This window comes from Ovis aries, chromosome 2 (assembly GCF_016772045.2).
Source record: "Ovis aries strain OAR_USU_Benz2616 breed Rambouillet chromosome 2, ARS-UI_Ramb_v3.0, whole genome shotgun sequence".
NCBI classification, from domain to species: Eukaryota; Metazoa; Chordata; class Mammalia; order Artiodactyla; family Bovidae; genus Ovis; species Ovis aries.
Window position 1 is genome coordinate 204,098,919 of NC_056055.1, and position 18,501 is coordinate 204,117,419.

At 38.9% G+C, this 18,501-nt stretch overlaps 1 protein-coding gene across 1 annotated transcript in view; it reads left to right on the top strand.

Moving 5' to 3' along the window:
* Positions 1-3,185: 3,185 nt before the first annotated feature.
* The window catches only part of CDK15 (cyclin dependent kinase 15), a 98,730-nt gene continuing 83,414 nt past the window's right edge, over positions 3,186-18,501 (top strand). The window contains exons 1-4 of the mRNA XM_027965096.3: positions 3,186-3,388; positions 4,103-4,252; positions 4,454-4,548; positions 14,903-14,982. Of these exons, the coding sequence (XP_027820897.1) occupies positions 3,266-3,388; positions 4,103-4,252; positions 4,454-4,548; positions 14,903-14,982 (448 nt within the window). The 5' untranslated portion in view covers positions 3,186-3,265. The remainder of the gene's footprint in view (positions 3,389-4,102; positions 4,253-4,453; positions 4,549-14,902; positions 14,983-18,501) is intronic.

Sequence of the window (18,501 nt, forward strand, 5' to 3'; positions counted from 1 at the left end):
CATTTTACTGCTAATTAGAAAATGGTTCCCATTTGTCAACATGGATTCTCTGAAAACAGAACCTCAAGCAAAAGCTTATATACAAACACTTAATTTTGATGGGGAGGGGTCATGTGTGATCCCAGGGAAGTGGAAATGAGAGGGAAAAGGAAGTAAAGGAGGGAAAGGAGAGCATAAATGGAACATGTTTCTGAGCTGGCTTCAGCTCTACGAGGAACCCTGCTGGTTTCATAGTGGACATCCTTGCATGGGACTTCCTGTGTTCCTCGGTTGTGTCACCTGGCCCTGGCAGGGTTGTTAGAGAAGCCAGAGCCTGTATTGGTCCATTCAGACTGGTGACCAGACACAGGGGTTTCTCCTTGTCAACTTCTTGTTGAGGAGCTCTTTGGTCTATGAGGTGGCAGAGTGGCAGTGTGGGTTTCTCCCACTAAGAGGCCAGCCAGACCCTGTGGTAGGTCCAACCAGTCTGCAGTGGCACATGAGCCAGGTCTGATTCACAATTCTAAATGAAATCATCTAAGTTTTCTATGTCTTTGGTAGAAAAATAATTTATGAAACAGAGCTAGAAAGCATCTTAATGCATCTAATATTTTTTTCTTGACTTTAAGCAAGACCATAAATTATTTTATTTTTTAAAATTCTAATGGGTATTTCACAATTTACCTCAGTAGCCCTTTCCAGTTTCTAAACATACTATTTTAAACCTTAAAAAAAAAACTGACTATTCTAATTTAGCAACGTGAGACTTCTGTGGATTAACCCTTAGGCTAATAAAAATACTAATCTTTTAAAAATTCTAAAACATGATAATTAGAGGATGATAAAGGCGAACTTTCTCAAATTTTGTGTGAGATATAACTTTTGTATAACAAAATTCATGATTTTTTAGGAAGAAATCAGAATTTCTGATAAAATTATTAAGTATTAGAAGCATATTATGTTAAATTCTAAACATTTTGAGAAACTAGCTTCTCTCATTATCTATTGATTATCACTCAAAAGTCTAATCACTTAACCAAATGTTCTCTTCTCTGTATTAGTGTAACCAGTCTGTTTTTGTTGTTGTTTTGTTGTTTTTGCTAAATATCTCTAATTTGAGTGAATCTTTGACTTGACCTGCTCCAGGTCTCTTGTGGCAATTTTGAAATAAAGCTTCACACATGCTCATAATTAAATTATCTGAATAATTACAATAATTATAATTATTCTTATAAGATTCAATTATCAAATATATATAAATGTTGTGATAAAAGAGATGACTCTTATTTTTTCCTTAATGATCATGTGTGTATGTGTCTTATTTTCCATCTCATTCTAATTAGCACATTATAGTGGCAATGACCTTTAGGATTCTATGAGAGAAAAAAGTTCTGTTCAAAGACTGCAAACTAGCTTGAGGTCGTGCCCTGACATGTCACTGTATTAATCGGTTCAGTCGCTTAGTTGTGTCCAACTCTTTGTGACGCCATGAATTGCAGTATGCCAGGCCTCCCTTTCCATCACCAACTCCTGGAGTTCACTCAAACTCACATCCATCAAGGCGGTGATGCCATCCAGCCGTCTCATCTTCTGTGGTCCCCTTCTCCTCCTGCCCTCAATCCCTCCCTGCATCAGAGTCTTTTCCAATGAGTCAGCTCTTCGCATGAGGTGGCCAAAGTACTGGAGTTTCAGCTTTAGCATCATTGCTTCCAAAGAACACCCAGGACTGATCTCCTTTAGAATGGACTGGTTGGATCTCCTTGCAGTCCAAGGGATTCTCAAGAGTCTTCTCCAACACCACAGTTCAAAAGCATCAATTCTTCGGTGCTCAGCTTTCTTCACAGTCCAACTCTCACATCCATACATGACTACTGGAAAAACCATACCGTTGACTAGACGGACCTTTGTTGACAAAATAATGTCTCTGCCTTTGAATATGCCATCTAGGTTGGTCATAACTTTCCTTCCAAGGAGTAAGCATCTTTTAAGTTCATGGCTGCAATCACCATCTGCAGTGATTTTGGAGCCTCCCCAAAATAAAGTCTGACACTGTTTCCACTGTTTCCCCATCTATTTCCCACGAAGAGATGGGACCAGATGCCATGATCTTAGTTTTCTGCATGTTGAGCTTTAAGCCAACTTTTTCACTCTCCTCTTTCACTTCCATCAAGAGGCTTTTGAGTTTCTCTTCACTTTCTGCCATAAGGGTGGTGTCATCTGCATATCTGAGATTACTGATATTTCTCCCGGCAATCTTGATTCCAGCTTGTGCTTCTTCCAGTCCAGCGTTTCTCATGATGTACTCTGCATAGAAGTTAAATAAGCAGGGTGACAATGTACAGCCTTGACATACTCCTTTTCCTATTTGGAACCAGTCTGTTGTTCCATGTCCAGTTCTAACTGTTGCTTCCTGACCTGCATATAGGTTTCTCAAGAGGCAGGTCAGGTGGTCTGGTATTCCTTTCTCTTTCAGAATTTTCCACAGTTTCTTGTGATCCACACAGTCAAAGGCTTTTGCATAGTCAATAAAGCAGAAATAGATGTTTTTCTGGAACTCGTAAATGTTAGTTACGTTTATGTGGAAAGAAGGAGGCTGGGAGAGGGAAGGAGAGAGGGAGAGAAAATATTTCTTGCAAACTCCTGTCTCTCCACTCTTGGATAACATTGTTAAGAAGAGCACAGGTGCTCAATAGATAGCTTTTGAATCAGTGAATGAATGGGTACCCCTCTGGGACTATTAGTTACACGGTTACTTGAAGGCAAAGAGATGGAGTAGGCATTTTCAGCTCTCCTTCTGTCCTAGGGTTCTGTGGTTTCTTTGACTACTAAAAGTTGGTTAGGTTGCAAATTTATTCTGTAGTCTTAAAAACAAAATACTGTCACATAAAAGGCAGGGAGAAAATATTCCTCAACATGTCCAGGAAAATCTAATAAATACCTTCAGTAATATGGATAAGGAATGCAAATTCATTAAAAAGGTGTATATCAGTGGCACTAACTTGTGGCTGGAAGAACTTGAGTTGTGTCAAAGTTTATTCTATCTAACGTTAGCTGTCTTGGTGTCCATTGTGCACATATGAATGCAGGCGGCTGCCTTTCTGAGGTATACTCTCTAGCTGATCAAGGAAAACTGCTGAAGTCATGAGGCTGCTCCAGACAGCCCTCATGTGAGTCATATGAAAGCTCCCGCACTGCTGACCTCTGGCAAAAAAGGGAGTGAACAAGGACAGGAGAGGCAGAGGGAGAGAGGCTCAAGTGCCGGTGCTCTCCTTGAACCTAGAAGATTATGGGTCAAGAGCTGTGTGCAAAGGCTCTGCAGCCTGGATGCAGCTGCCATCGCTGTTGGGAGGGAGGCAACGCACACAGCTGTCAGAGGAGCGCGCCTGTGATGACGGAGGCTGCGATCGAGGTATTCATATCCCAGGAGCATCTCCCTCTACTGATAAACAGAGTTCAGAGGCTCCCTTTCTGTAGCAGGGTCTGCTTTTCCTGCATTAGGACTAAGGCAATAAAAAGAAAATTCTATTAAAGTCACAAAGAATGTGTGGCTGTTGTTATCAAATTTGGGGATTTTCTTTTAAGCCAAAAGGGAAAAATAACCCTATGCTTTGGGCTGAACAAAATTCACTTGCCTTGCAGTCAAGAAAGTTATTCTCTTGAAATCTCTGAAGTACTAAATTAGCGAGCTGAACCTCAAAAAACAAGCTGCAGTATTTGGTATCCTATGGATTAAAAATTTCAGTAATTAGCTCATGGCTATCAGCAATGCTGTACAGGAAAGTTATTCCCCTAAAGAGGTAAATTAAAGGGACAAGAAAAAGAAAAGTCTAGATTTAACAGAAAAATTGGAACCCATCCATCAGAGAAATTTAGGTTAACCTAAGTGTCTAATGATAGATTTTTAGGTAAAGAAAGAATGTTGTGTTTTAGCAGCTGATATCATTATGGGTTTTTTTGTTTTTTTTAAAGGAACTGATGTTTAAGAAAGGTACATTTTGGAAGTGTGGGAAGCTTAGAAAACATTTGAAGAGTTAACATCAGGCAAATAAAGAAAAAGTGGTTTATGCTAGCCGTTGTCTTGACTTTGCATAAATTTTATTTCTGCACTTTCCTTTTTCTCTAGCTAACAGACCTAAAAGGAGCATCATGTTCCATGACTTCATTTCACCTCAGGGGATTTCAGGCTGTGCATGCCCGGAAGTTCAAGAGTAAAAGGCCAAGGAGTAACAGCGATTCTTTTCAGGAAGAGGATCTGAGGCAAGGTTTTCAGTGGGTGAGTAAGCAGCTGATGTTGATCAACAGGAATTTAATGTATACTTGTCTAGGAAGGCTGGCCCTTTTTTCAAGACAATTACTGAGCAGACCTTCCCAAGCACATTCTGCAACATTGTCTAATTTCTCTGGGGGGAAAAGTCAGCACTAAAAAAATGCTCTTTTCTTTCCCCCCTCCTCACTCCTCACTCCCCTTATGCAGAGGAAGAGCCTCCCCTTTGGGGCAGCTTCATCTTACTTGAACTTGGAGAAGCTGGGTGAAGGTTCTTATGCAACAGTTTACAAAGGGATTAGCAGGTAAGTGACTCATTAGCTGGGAGAGACTTAAGAGATGAGGATTTCACCCCCAGGATTTGACATTATGAAGCCAGCTGACACATGGTAGAAATTCAGGGCCTATGCAAGACCCCACTGTCAATATGGAACGACATAATGACTGAAGTAGCCTTGAAAGAAGACAGACTTCCCTTGCCCCAGTTAAAATCAGCCCACTAAGATGTTTATCAGCTTTTCCTCCTTTTGAGTCAATTCACATTAAACTTTCTCAATTACTGACCATCACTTGGTGGGGAGCACAGTGGATAAGGTGTCATATGCTTCCTAAAACACGACAAGGGTTTCACTAGCACCCATGAGTTTGCTCCTTCCTTCTTCAGAGTAGAAGCCTTCTTAGAAGATACTGAAGTTGGTTTCTACAAAGTAAGACCTAGTATGCAAAGATTGATTTATCCTGAGTTTTCTACACTTGCAAATTACACAAAAATGGCTGGAGAATAAAAAAGACTGTTAATCCAGAAAGCGAATACCCACTTTGGTTAATAAAAACTATGTTAAACTTATTTGAGAGAGTCATGAACTTCACTGCTTTTTCAAGGTGGGATAGTCAAGAAGGTCTGATTTCCTTAATTTACGTTACTCCAGTGGAGAAAAATAATGGATCAAAGTGGTTTAATGTTAATTTTTTAAAATTTAATATAAATACTACAAAACTGAGTGTTTATTATGTATCTTAATACTTGTGGTATTGTGGTATTGTTTTTACTTGTTAAAGGTGAGTTTGGAGGAGATACCATTTTAAATATATTATGTAGAAACAAGATTTAACTCACTTCCATAGACTATCTTAGGAACTAAGAATATAAAAAATTTCTTTCAAAAGATTCATCCTAGTAACAGAATGAAAAATACACTAGAAATATACACTCTGTCCAAGTTCACAGAGATGTATATAACAGTATGTTAATTGCAGCAAGACTTATAACAGAAAGGGTGAAAGCCTGGTTACTAATATCCATTAATGGAAGACTGGCTAAATTATTACTACATAGTGAAATAGTATGCAAACATCTAGAGTATAAGGTAGACATATATGAAGAAAAGCAAGTTACAGAACAATATATGATCTCATTTAGGAAAAAAAGCACTGTTCATGTATAAATTTGTGTGTGCTTAGAGGAATCTGGAAAAATCTAAAAGGGACTATTGAAAGTAGCTACTTTTAGTGGTTGAAACTGGAATGGAGGAAGATAGCTCAAACTTTTCACTGTATTTCTTACCATAAAAGTGTTATATTCATAATTTAAAACAAGTTAAAACATACCATAAAGATAGATGTCAAGAAAGCATTTTATAAATTCAACATCAATTACTAGTTTTTAAACTCTGAACAAAATAAGAATAGAATGATAATTACTCATCATGATGTAATTTCAGATCAACAACTTATATACTTTTTCTTTGCTCAATACTAGTGACATCACCATTAAGTTAGAGTAGGGCAAGACTGCCCATTATTTTCTATTGTTAAAGATTATCAGAAGCATTCTAGCTAATGCAACAAGGAAAAAAGACTGAATATAATTTTTATGGATTATAGAATTGTCTACTTAAAAAACCCAAAGAGAATCATCTAAGAAACTTGAAATAGTGAGATAGACCAACTAGGTCATCAGTTATAAAATCAAAATATACTTATTAATAATTGCCTTATGTATTAGCAATAAGCATTTAATGGAAAATATTTTAGGGGAAATTAGTCTTAAAATAGCCACAGTAAAAAGTCATTAACATTAAAAAATGGGCAGGATTTATATATAAGATTTACTAAAGGATATAAAGACTTGCAAAAGCCAGAAAGGGATTCAGTCTACTCATATTTATTAAGCACTTACTATGTTGTTGCTGTTGGTTAGTCACAACTTACCAACTTAACCAACTTACAACTAAATTAGTAAGTCATGTCCATTTCTTTTGCAACCTCGTAGACTATAGCTTGTCAGGCTCCTCTGTCCATGGGATTACCCAGGCAAGAATACTAGTGTGGGTTGCCATTTCTTTCTCCAGAGAATCTTCCTGACCCAGGGATCAAATCAGCATCTCCTGCATTGGCAGGGTGGATTCTTTACTACTGAGCTACCAGGGAAGCCCTACTTACTATGTGCCAGGCACTATTTTAGCCAATAAGGATTCATTGAAGAAAAAAAGTGCCGAGTACGGAGTGTATGTTCTAGTGATGATAAGAGAGGCAATAAACAAACAAACTCTTTGACCAAGTTTGTCAAAGAGTGAAAATACTGGAAAAGAATAAAACAGAGAAGAGGAATAGGGAGTGCCGGCATGGGGTGGTGAATTACTATTTTAAACAGAGTGATGAGAGGCGGGCTCACTGAGAAGGGAACACTTGAACAGAGATTCTGACAAAGGTGAGGCATGAACTGCGTGGGTGTGTGGTGGAAGAGGACCTCAGGCAGCGGGAACAGTAAGCAGCAAACCCCTGAGGCAGGAGCATGCCTGGCATTAGAGGCAGTGGGTGGAGGACTTGAAGACAGGAGGAGTTGCAGATACAGTAGGGCCATTGTGGAGTCTTGTAGATCATTCCAGGGACTCTGTAAGGATATTTAGATTTAAAAATCTAGTAATACAAAGATGTTAATGATTCTATAATTTAGAATTTTAATGTATTCTAAATATGTTCAAACACTACAATAATTAAAATAGTGTAGCACGAGTACAAGAAAAGACAGATCAAAGAAATATGATTTGTAAGGCCCCAAAGAGTCACAGATCCAGGTATTAGTAAGATCTAATATACAATCACTGTTCATGGGGTTCTCATGATTGCCAGGAGAAATATCAATAACCTCAGATACACAGATGACACCACCCTTGTGGCAGAAAGTGAAGAGGAACTAAACAGCCACTTGATGAAAATGAAAGAGGAGAGTGAAAAATTTGGCTTAAAACTCAACGTGTAGAAAATTAAGATCACGACATCTGGTCCCATCACTTCATGGCAAATAGATGGAGAAACAGTGGAAACAGTGTCAGAGTTTATTTTTTTGGACTCCAAAATCACTGCAGATGGTGACTGCAGCCATAAAATTTAAAAGACACTTGCTCCTTGGAAGAAAAGCTATGACCATCCTAGAGAGCATATTAAAAAGCAGAGACATTACTTTGCAAACAAAGGCCTGTCTAGTCAAAGCTATGGTTTTTCCAGTAGTCATGTATGGATGTGAGAGTTGGACTGTGAAAAAGGCTGAGCGCCTTTCTGACCTGCATACAGATTTCTCAAGAGGCAGGTCAGGTGGTCTGGTATTCCCATCTCTTTCAGAATTTTCCACAGTTTATTGTGATCTACACAGTCAAAGGCTTTGGCATAGTCGATAAAGCAGAAATAGATGTTTTTCTGGAACTCTCTTGCTTTTTCCATGATCCAGCGGATGTTGGCAATTTGATGTCTGGTTCCTCTGCCTTTTCTAAAACCAGCTTGAACATCTGGAAGTTCATGGTTCACATATTGCTGAAGCCTGGCTTGGAGAATTTTGAGCATTACTTTACTAGCGTGTGAGATGAGTGCAATTGTGTGGTAGTTTGAGCATTCTTTGGCATTGCCTTTCTTTGGGATTGGAATGGAAACTGACCTTTTCCAGTCCTGTGGCCTGCTGAGTTTTCCAAATTTGCTGGCACATTGAGTGCAGCACTTTCACAGCATCATCTTTCAGGATTTGAAAGAGCTGGGACCCCTCAATTCTGAGATAGAGGTTCACTGAAACAGTTACCATGGTCAAATTGACACAGGTAACCCTAAATCAAAATATAATGTGATCCTTCATCATAGGTGCTCTCAGCATCTTTAAAATGTTGATGTATAGCATGACTGTCTAAAAAAGATTAAGAAAAGTTTTAAAGTATAAAGCATTTTCTAAACATATTTGACTTCCCCGGTGGCTCAGACGGTAGAGTCTGCCTGCAATGCAGGAGACCTGAGTTCAATCCCTGGGTCAGGAAGATCACCTGGAGGAGGAAATGGAAACCCACTCCAATATTCTTGCCTGGAGAATCCCATGGATGGAGGAGCCTGGAGGGCTACAGTTCATGGGGTCGCAAAGAGTCGGACATGACTGAGTGACTACACTTTTACCTTCATATTTGACCAGAAAATTTTTAGCATAGGGGGTGGGGAAAATTTCACAGACCTATTCTCTGAGTGAAGCATTTTGGAAAATACTGAATGTCATAAGAAATTGAAAGTTTAAAATTTCAAAGAAATGATAAGGCCAACAAAAGAAATTGGTAAGAGGTATATGCAAATTACTTCCCCCGATGGACAAATAGGTAAACTACAAAAAGCACAAAAGACCAATAAGCTTATAAAAATTCAGTTCCACAGGTAGTTGAAGCAATAGAAATTAAAATAGAATCCTCCTTTTCACCTTTTAAAAATACCTAAACTGAAGATAAAAGCATGCACCTGATAAACAAGCCCCACATTTGCGGAAATATGTCAAAGGGACCCAGAAGCCAACTGAAACAGCTCCCAAAGAACAAATGTGGAAAATTTTGAGCAACAAAATAAAATAGTATTGGGTTGTAACCCAAACTATAAAATGAATACCTATGAATCCAAAGTGCTATTAATAAGTTCAGTTCAGTTCAGTTCAGTCGCTCATTCATGTCCGACTCTTTGCAACCCCATGAATCGCAGCACGCCAGGCCTCCCTGTTCATCATTAACTCCCGGAGTTCACTCAGACTCACATCCATCGAGTCTGTGATGCCATCCAGCCATCTCATCCTCGGTCGTCCCCTTCTCCTCCTGCCCCCAATCCCTCCCAGCATCAGAGTCTTTTCCAATGAGTCAACTCTTCACATGAGGTGACCAAAGTACTGGAGTTTCAGCTTTAACATCATTCCTTCCAAAGAAATCCCAGGGCTGATCTCCTTCAGAATGGACTGGTTGGATCTCTTTGCAGTCCAAGGGACTCTCAAGAGTCTTCTCCAACACCACAGTTCAAACGCATCAATTCTTTTGTGCTCAGCCTTCTTCACAGTCCAACTCTCACATCCATACATGACCACTGGAAAAACCATAGCCTTGACTAGCTGGACCTTAGTCAGCAAAGTAATGTCTCTGCTTTTGAATATGCTATCTAGGTTGCTCATAACTTTTCTTCCAAGGAGTAAGCATCTTTTAATTTCATGGCTGCAGTCACCATCTGCAGTGATTTTGGAGCCCCCAAAAATAAAGTCTGACACTGTTTCCACTGTTTCCCATCTATTTCCCATGACATGATGGGACAGGATGCTATGATCTTCGTTTTCTGAATGTTGAGCTTTAAGCCAACTTTTTCACTCTCCTCTTTCACTTTCATCAAGAGGCTTTTTAGTTCCTCTTCACTTTCTGCCATAAGGGTGGTGTCATCTGCATATCTGAGGTTATTGATATTTCTCCCGGCAATCTTGATTCCAGCTTGTGTTTCTTCCAACCCAGAGTTTCTCATGATGTACTCTGCATAGAAGTTAAATAAGCAGGGTGACAATATACAGCCTTGACGTACTCCTTTTCTTATTTGGAACCAGTCTGTTGTTCCATGTCCAGTTCTCACTGTTGCTTCCTGACCTGCATACAGTTTTCTCAAGAGGCAGGTCAGGTGGTCTGGTATTCCTATCTCTTTCAGAATTTTCCACAGTTTCTTGTGATCCACACAGTCAAAGGCTTTGGCATAGTCAATAAAGCAGAAATAGATGTTTTTCTGGAACTCTCTTGCTTTTCCATGATCCAGCGGATGTTGGCAATTTGATGTCTGGTTCCTCTGCCTTTTCTAAAACCAGCTTGAACATCAGGGAGTTCATGGTTCACATATTGCTGAAGCCTGGCTTGGAGAATTTTGAGCATTACTTTACTAGCATGTGAGATAAGTGCAATTGTGTGGATAGAGAGCATTCTTTTGCATTGCCTTTCTTTGGGATTGGAATGAAAACTGACCTTTTCCATTCCTGTGGCCACTGCTGTGTTTTCCAAATTTGCTGGCATATTGAGTGCAGCACTTTCACAGCATCATCTTTCAGGATTTGAAATAGCTCAACTGGAATTCCATCACCTCCAGTAGCTTTGTTCATAGTGATGCTTTCTAAGGCCCACTTGACTTCACATTCCAAGATGTCTGGGTCTAGATTAGTGATCACATCATCATGATTATCTGGGTTGTGAAGATCTTTTTTTGTACAGTTCCGTGTATTCTTGCCAGCTCTTCTTAATATCTTCTGCTTCTGTTAGGTCCAGACCATTTCTGTCCTTTATCAAGACCATCTTTGCATGAAATGTTCCCTTGGTATCTCTCATTTTCTTGAAGAGATCTCTAGTCTTTCCCATTCTGTTGTTTTCCTCTATTTCTTTGCATTGATCGCTGAAGAAGGCTTTCTTATCTCTTCTTGCTATTCTTTGGAACTCTGCATTCAGATGCTTATATCTTTCCTTTTCTCCTTTGCTTTTCACCTCTCTTCTTTTCACAGCTATTTGTAAGGCCTCCCCAGACAGCCATTTTGCTTTTTTGCATTTCTTTTCCATGGGGATGGTCTTGATCCGTGTCTCCTGTACAATGTCATGAACTCATTCCATAATTCATCAGGCACTGTATCTATCAGATCTAGACCCTTAAATCTATTTCTCACTTCCACTGTATAATCACAAAGGATTTGAAGTAGTGTGGTTAATTAATAAATGTGAGAGAAGAGGCAATTTCCAGACAATTTATGTAACTATTCTACCTTCAAGCTGGCAGAGCATAACTTTCTACTCTTTAAGTGTGGGCTACTGAGAGTGACATTCCCCCAAAATACAGTGTGGAAAGTGATTAGGGGGAGAATAAATTTACAAGAAACCTGATAGATATTACCTGAGACAAGTAATTAAGGCCACATCAAAAGTCATGTATTATGATGACAACATGTACCCTAACACCATGTGACAAAACCAAAACCCATGACCATGGTCTAATCATAAGAAAAATATCAGAAAAATTCCAATAAAGAGGTATCCTACAAAATACTTGACTAGTACTCCTCTAAATTGTCAGTGTCATCAAAAACAAGGAAAGTCTGGGAAATTGTCACAGCCAAGAGGTGCCTAAAGAGACATGACAACTAAATGCAATGTTTGTCTTGGATGAGATCATAGAATAGAAAAAGGACATCAGGTAAAAACTAAAGAAATCTTGGTAATCATATTTCCGTACCTAAATGTATCAAATCAACCTGATGCAAATTTACAGGATTATATGTACCTTAAATTTACAGGATTATATGTATATACACTGTAATATGAATATGCAATGCTATATATCTCAATTTTTGAAAAGACTAAGAGAGGTAAATTGATTTTCATAAATTTATACATAACTAGAAAGAATAGTTTCTGTGATAAAAGCATTTTGAAATAAAATTGGAAAGTTGTAATAAACTTGTAAATGCTATTTTAATAGGCAATATACAACAGCAGATGAATTTTTTAAACTTAAAAATCCATCTACTATATAATCATTCCATCACTTTATCATAGCAATATGCACACGTGCATTTTGTCTTCTACACGCACATAGATTGTTTAGTTACAAATACGGTGTGCTTGCTATTGTGTATTCTATTTTTCATATTATCATAAGCTTTATGGCTTTTTAAAATGTAATTTATTTTTGGCCATACTGAGTCTTTGTTGCGGCGTGGGCTTTCCTCGAGTTGCAGTGAGCAGGGACTATCCTCTAGTTGCAGGGGCCTCTCTTGTTGCAGAGCACGAGCTCAGGGCATGTGGGCTTCAGCAGTTGCGAGGTGTGGGCTCAGCAGTTGTGGTTCCTAGGTGCTAGAGCACAGGCTCAGTAGTTGTGGCGCATGGGCTTAGTTGGTCTGTGGCATGTGGGATCTTCCCAGACCCAGGAATCAAACCTGTATCTCCCCCTGTATTGGCAGGCAGATTCTTTACCACTGAGCCACCAGGGAAGCCTCATGTTTCTTTCTGTATGCCTCTGGACTTAACTTTTGTTATGAATGCAAAATGCTCTACTATACTGAGGTACCACAATTTTTTTAACTGTTTCTCTAATGTTGAACATTTCAGTTGTTTCTTTTTTTTTCTATTGTAACTAACACAACAATGTCTTTCATTACTTGGAATTATTAAAATCTTTGTTAATTAACATTATTGGGAAAAATCCTGAGTATGATAATCTCATGGCTTATCGTATGTATGATCATGTTATGGTGGTGGTTTTGTTGTTAAGTTGTGTTCGACTCTTGCAAGCCCATGGACTGTAGCCTGCCAGGCTTCTCTGTCCATAGGATTCTCCAGGCAAGAATACTGGAGTGAGTTGCTATTTCCTTCTCCAGGAGATCTTTTCCACCCAGGAATCAAATCCAGGTCTCCTGTATTGCAGGCATACGCTGCGATACTGAGCTATGAGGGAATCCCATGGTCATGTTGAAAAGTGAAAGTGAAAGTCGTTCAGTCGCGTCGGACTCTTTGTGACCCCTTTGAATTTCTCCAGGCCAGAATACTGGAGTGGGTAGCCTTTCCCTTCTCCAGGGGACCTTCCCAACCAACCCAGGGATCAAACGCGGGTGTCCCGCATTGCAGGTGGATTCTTTACCAGCTGAGCCACAAAAGAAGCCCAGTAATACTGGAGTGGGTAGCCTATCCCTACTCCAGGGGATCTTCTCGACCCAGGGTCTCCTGCATTGTAGGTGGATTCTTTACTAACTGAGTTAGTTATACTCTCCCAAGCTTTAACCCACTCCAGTACTCTTGCCTGGAAAATCCCATGGACGGAGGAGCCTGGTGGGCTGCAGTCCATGGGGTCTCGAAGAGTCGGACACGACTGAACGACCTCACTTTCAATTTTCACTTTCCACTTTCACGCATCGGAGAAGGAAATGGCAACCCACTCCAGCGTTCTTGCCTGGAGAATCCCAGGGACGACAGAGCCTGGCGGGCTGCTGTCTATGGGGTCGAACAGAGTCGGACACGACTGAAGTGACTTAGCAGCAGCAGCAGCCGCCACAAGAAGCAATACAATTTTACTGCAAAAAACCCTAAAGAATTCCTAATAAATTATGGACTTTAGTTAATAATTATGTATCAATATTGCCTCATTAATTCAACAAATGTATGATAACTAATATAAGTACGATAACAATAGAAGAAAATGGATGTGAGGTATATGGGAAACTTTTGTACTATTTTCCCAACTTTTCTGTAAATCTAAAACAGTTCTAAAAAATGAAATATTGAAACAACAACACTGAAAAGCAAGGAATCTGTCTGGTGTCAGTGAGTGGGTGCTAGAATGGCCAGGCTCATGAGCAGTTAGTGATGCGACCACTCTGTGACCCAACTTGGGAACATGTGTGCAAAACAATAAAAACTTGTGTGCTGCATACTCTGATATAGCAATTCTATCTCAACCCTGAAAAAATAACAGAGGCTGTGTGAAAAGACTTATGTGCAAATACAAACAAATATGATTGTCAGGGTATTTTTATAATAGTATTTTTAATAGTTAGAGAAAATATTAAAATATTTGGAACTGGCAAAACACATTGTAACATATGTATCTGATAAAATGTTATTATTAAATATCACATAATACACGAATGACTAGAAGTTAAATGGAAAAAAACTAATAATATGATATAAAACCCACTGTATTAAAAAAAAAAAACAGTATAGTTACACTTGCATTAACATCGTCTCTGTTTTCTGGCATTTAGTCACATCAGCAAACAGAACAATGAGTAACTGGAGAGTAGGAGGTGATGAACAGAGAGAGAATGGTGGGACTGGGCAGGTCAGGTAGCACCTAGGATCTGACTGTAAGAATTTGTCTTTTATTCAGGATGAGATGTGGAGACAATGTTGGGTTTTGAGCACAAAAGTGATTTGTTTTGACTTTCACTTTAAAAAGATTCCCTGGACTACCGTTGGGAGTAGATAGTAGGGGTATAAACATATAAGGAGAAACGCTGTTAGGAGTTCATTACAATAGTTCAGATGAAAAATAAGGATGGCTCAAATCAGTGCACAATGGTAAATAAAAGGAACAATATACATTGGAACATGAGGATGGCTTTGTTGGGTTTGTCTTCTGTGCTTTCCTGTATTCTCCATATTTCTGTAATGAATATATATCACTTTGGTAAAGAGAAAGCAATGGTTTGATATATACATATGACTTTTAAGACTTTTTATTTTGAGAAAATTGTACATTTTATATGCTGGAATAAAATTTGAAGGAAAGTTGCTTTTGTTAAGCCATCTCTAGTATAAATTGCTACTATGAGCCATGTCGACAAATGTGTGCCCTTTCCCCCGACTCTTCCAGGATAAATGGACAACTAGTGGCTTTAAAGGTCATCAGTATGAATGCAGAGGAAGGAGTCCCATTTACAGCCATCCGGGAAGGTAAGAACAGTAGAGTGGACCCAAGAGATGTTTTAAGTTTTTGATTCGATAAAATCACATTGAATCTATCCATTCAGCATCTAGCTTTTGATATTTATAGAAGTAATGTTATAATTGTGATTTTATTCTTCACACCAGTTTTCCAAATCATTTTATTACTTACTGTTGAAGAAATTAGAATTCAAAACTATTACATTAATTGACCCAAACTATGAACTCAGTGAGTATTTACTAAATATCATCTGTGAGATTGGTCCCATGCTGCGTGCTAAGGCCATATCTACATAACCCTAGAAATATCCATACAAAGAAGAAAATTAATATACTTACAAATCCTTAGTAAGCAGCTTACCTGAAAATAAGTTCTTTAGATGGTGTTTGAAAATCTCTCTGGAAAAGCATGTATTTTTAGTGTTGTGCCTATATTTTTCTATATTTTTCTCTGAACCTCAGGTGGTAGAGCAAGTGGATGAGAAGTCTGGTGTCAGCAGGACTTGGGCTTGAATCTTAGAGATCTACAGATTACTCGTGCTGTGACCATGGGTAGATTACTTTTCCTATTTAAGACGTCTATTGCAGAAAGAGGATTTGCTGTTCAGTCTCTCAATCGTGTCTGACTCTGTGATCCCGGGGACTGCAGCATGCCAGGCTTCCCTGTCCTTCACCATCTCCCGGAGTTTGCTCAAACTCCTCTCAATTGACTCAGTGATGGAATCCAACCATCACGTCCTCTGTCATCCCCTTCTCCTCCTGCCCTCAATCTTTCCCAGCATCAGGGTCTTTTCTGATGAGTTGACTCTTCCCATCAGGTGGCCAAAGTATTGGAGCTTCAGCTTCAGCATCAGTCCTTCCAGTGAATATTCAGGTATGATTTCCTTTAGGATTGACTGGTTTGATCTCCAATACCTATTTCTTTGAGTTATTATGAGGGTTAAGTGACAATATGCATATAAAACAATAATCACAGGGTTCATCTTCAGAGTTCAGCATGTTGGCAAATATCTTTATCTTTTTGCTCCTTTCTCTTAGTGATGTCTCATTCACTATCAAGATAACTAAAAATTTATAATTTAAAAATCAAGAAGCCAGTACAGTGAGGATAAATCATTAAAATGCAACTTATTAGCCTTTTTACGTGAGCCATTTGAAATAAAATTATAATAGAATTGCTATCCTTTTCATCGAAAACCCAGAGAAATGGCTCCTCTGTGGTCTTTCTTGTCCCCTTTTAACAACTTCATCTTCCCTTTTTTTAATGGAGCACATACTGTACACAAAGCATACTGCAGGGCGCTGTGAAAGATGAGAAGAAAGATCTGATCTTTGCTATATATCTTTTCAGTTGTAATCGAGCAGATGGTTCAGGTTGTAAGCAGTGTTATAATGAAGGTAAAAAAGACCTTGTAAACTGAGGTGAGAACCAGTCAGTCTCAGTATGGCTAATTGAGTCAATAGATTTTGAAGTGAGCTTGGAGGATGGGTCATGCAAACAGGCTTGGGAAAAGCAATTCAGAAAATGAGTTTATAACTGAATTTGATGCCATTTTCAAAAGCCTTCCAGAGCCCCTGGGAAATATGTCATTCTGAATTTCAGTAGAAAGACCAAATGGCTATCTGGTTAGCTGGGGCTTCAACCTGGTAGGATCAGGTGCATTCTGGAGGAAAGCGTGTTTTTAAGTGTTTAATATAATGGACGCTGTATTTACTGATGGACATATTAGTGGTCCCCATGAAAGGATGATCAGATTTAGAAAGAGATGTGTGGACAGGCTAAGGAGCATTTCTGAGCATAGTAGACATCCCCAGGTGGCCAGCATCAGGCGTGGGTCTCTAGGTCCAGGTTCACCCTCTTCTCAGTGTTTCCTTTGCGAGCTGTGCTTGCCTGTTGCTACGGGCCTGCCTTGCTCAGATTTTCTCCGCAGCCAAGTTTTTTTCAGGTTGACATTTGACTTTTAAGAGTGAAAACTTTGCCGGTTTTGCTAACAGATGGTTCTCAGCATGGTTCAGAAATGCTGGATCTGCATTGTTCTGTATGCTAAATGTTTCTTGTATTTCTTATTTACTGAGAAATTGCCTCTCCATCACAGGTGTTTGCAATTACATTTAGTATTCAACTGTGGACTTTCTTGGTTTGTTTTATGGACTTACCTTACTGAATGCTTTGCTTGTTAAATATGAAAAACCACAAAAGGATTTTTTTGACACACTGGAGGTTGTTAGGCATCCAGTTTCCAACAACGCATGTTTCTTTTTCCACCAGTGTAAATGCTGGGAGCCCTTGATAGAGGAGCCCTCTCTCTTCAAGAAGACAGAAGGCCTCATTTGAAAACTTTGGCACTGTCCCATTTTTCCTGTAAGAACTTTAAGGATGTGAGGCCAGGGAGACAGGAGGTTAAATGAGAAGGGCTGGAAGGCAAAAGAAGAACAGCTGGAGTTCATTAGTTAAAATCCAGGGTCACTAGCTAAAAAGGCAACCGAAAGCCACATGCAGAAAAACTAAATGAGCAATGCAGACTTCTCTAAAAAGCCTTGAAGTAGGAATTACTTTTCCTGAACAGTTTGGCTGCTCTAATGCTGTATCAGCCAAAGATTCATTGAGTAGGATTTTACTATATGTGCAGTCTCTCTATGTATAGTAGAAAGCATGTGGTAATTTATTAATCTGGTCATTTGGAATATTATTTGCTTGTAACATGTAATATAATGAAATCAGCAAAAGTATGCACAGCACTAAGAGCAATATACCTTAATACATGCGCCAGATATTTTTTATGTGTTAACCTCTTTCAGTCCTTTGGAGGCAGATATTATTACGATTCCAGTACAGAGCTGTGAGTCAAGCAAAATCTGAGTCAAAATCCATACACTCTCCCTGCATTCATTCCACGAGTATTCATTGAGCACCTACTATGGCCAGGTATTTTGCTGACTGCTATATACACAACAGTGGACACAATAGGCATATTGCCCGTCCTTATTCCTCTGCTAGTGAAAAAGATTAGACACCTTCATTGAAACTTACAGAATCTTTCCCAATGGGCTCTGTATTTTAAGTGTTTGTTTTTGCAACTAGGAGATAACACTTTCATTGGAATAGGCTAATATGATGTTTTTATGTAAGAACATGTTCCCTAGTTTTATTAACCTATATATCAATGTCTTAATAATGTGCATTATTTTAAATATCTTTCTATAAAAATAGAAACTTTGTTTAAAAAGCGCTTCCAGGACCCTCAACCCATTAGCGGGATTCATTAGGAAGCATTCATAGAACTAATCTTCTTTGAGGACTGGGCACATAATATAATCTTCCCCCCACCTCAATCTTTTTTTTGAAACTTTACATCAACTCTAGTTGATAATGTGTGATTTTTGTCATAGTGATGAAGGAGTTTGAACTTCAGAGAGGTTAGATAACTGGTCAGAGGTCACAGAGCTAGTAATCAGGCATTACATATTCAAATCTATTCTATTCTATTCTATTCTAAAGCCTTTCTATTTTATTATGGCAAAGTTAGA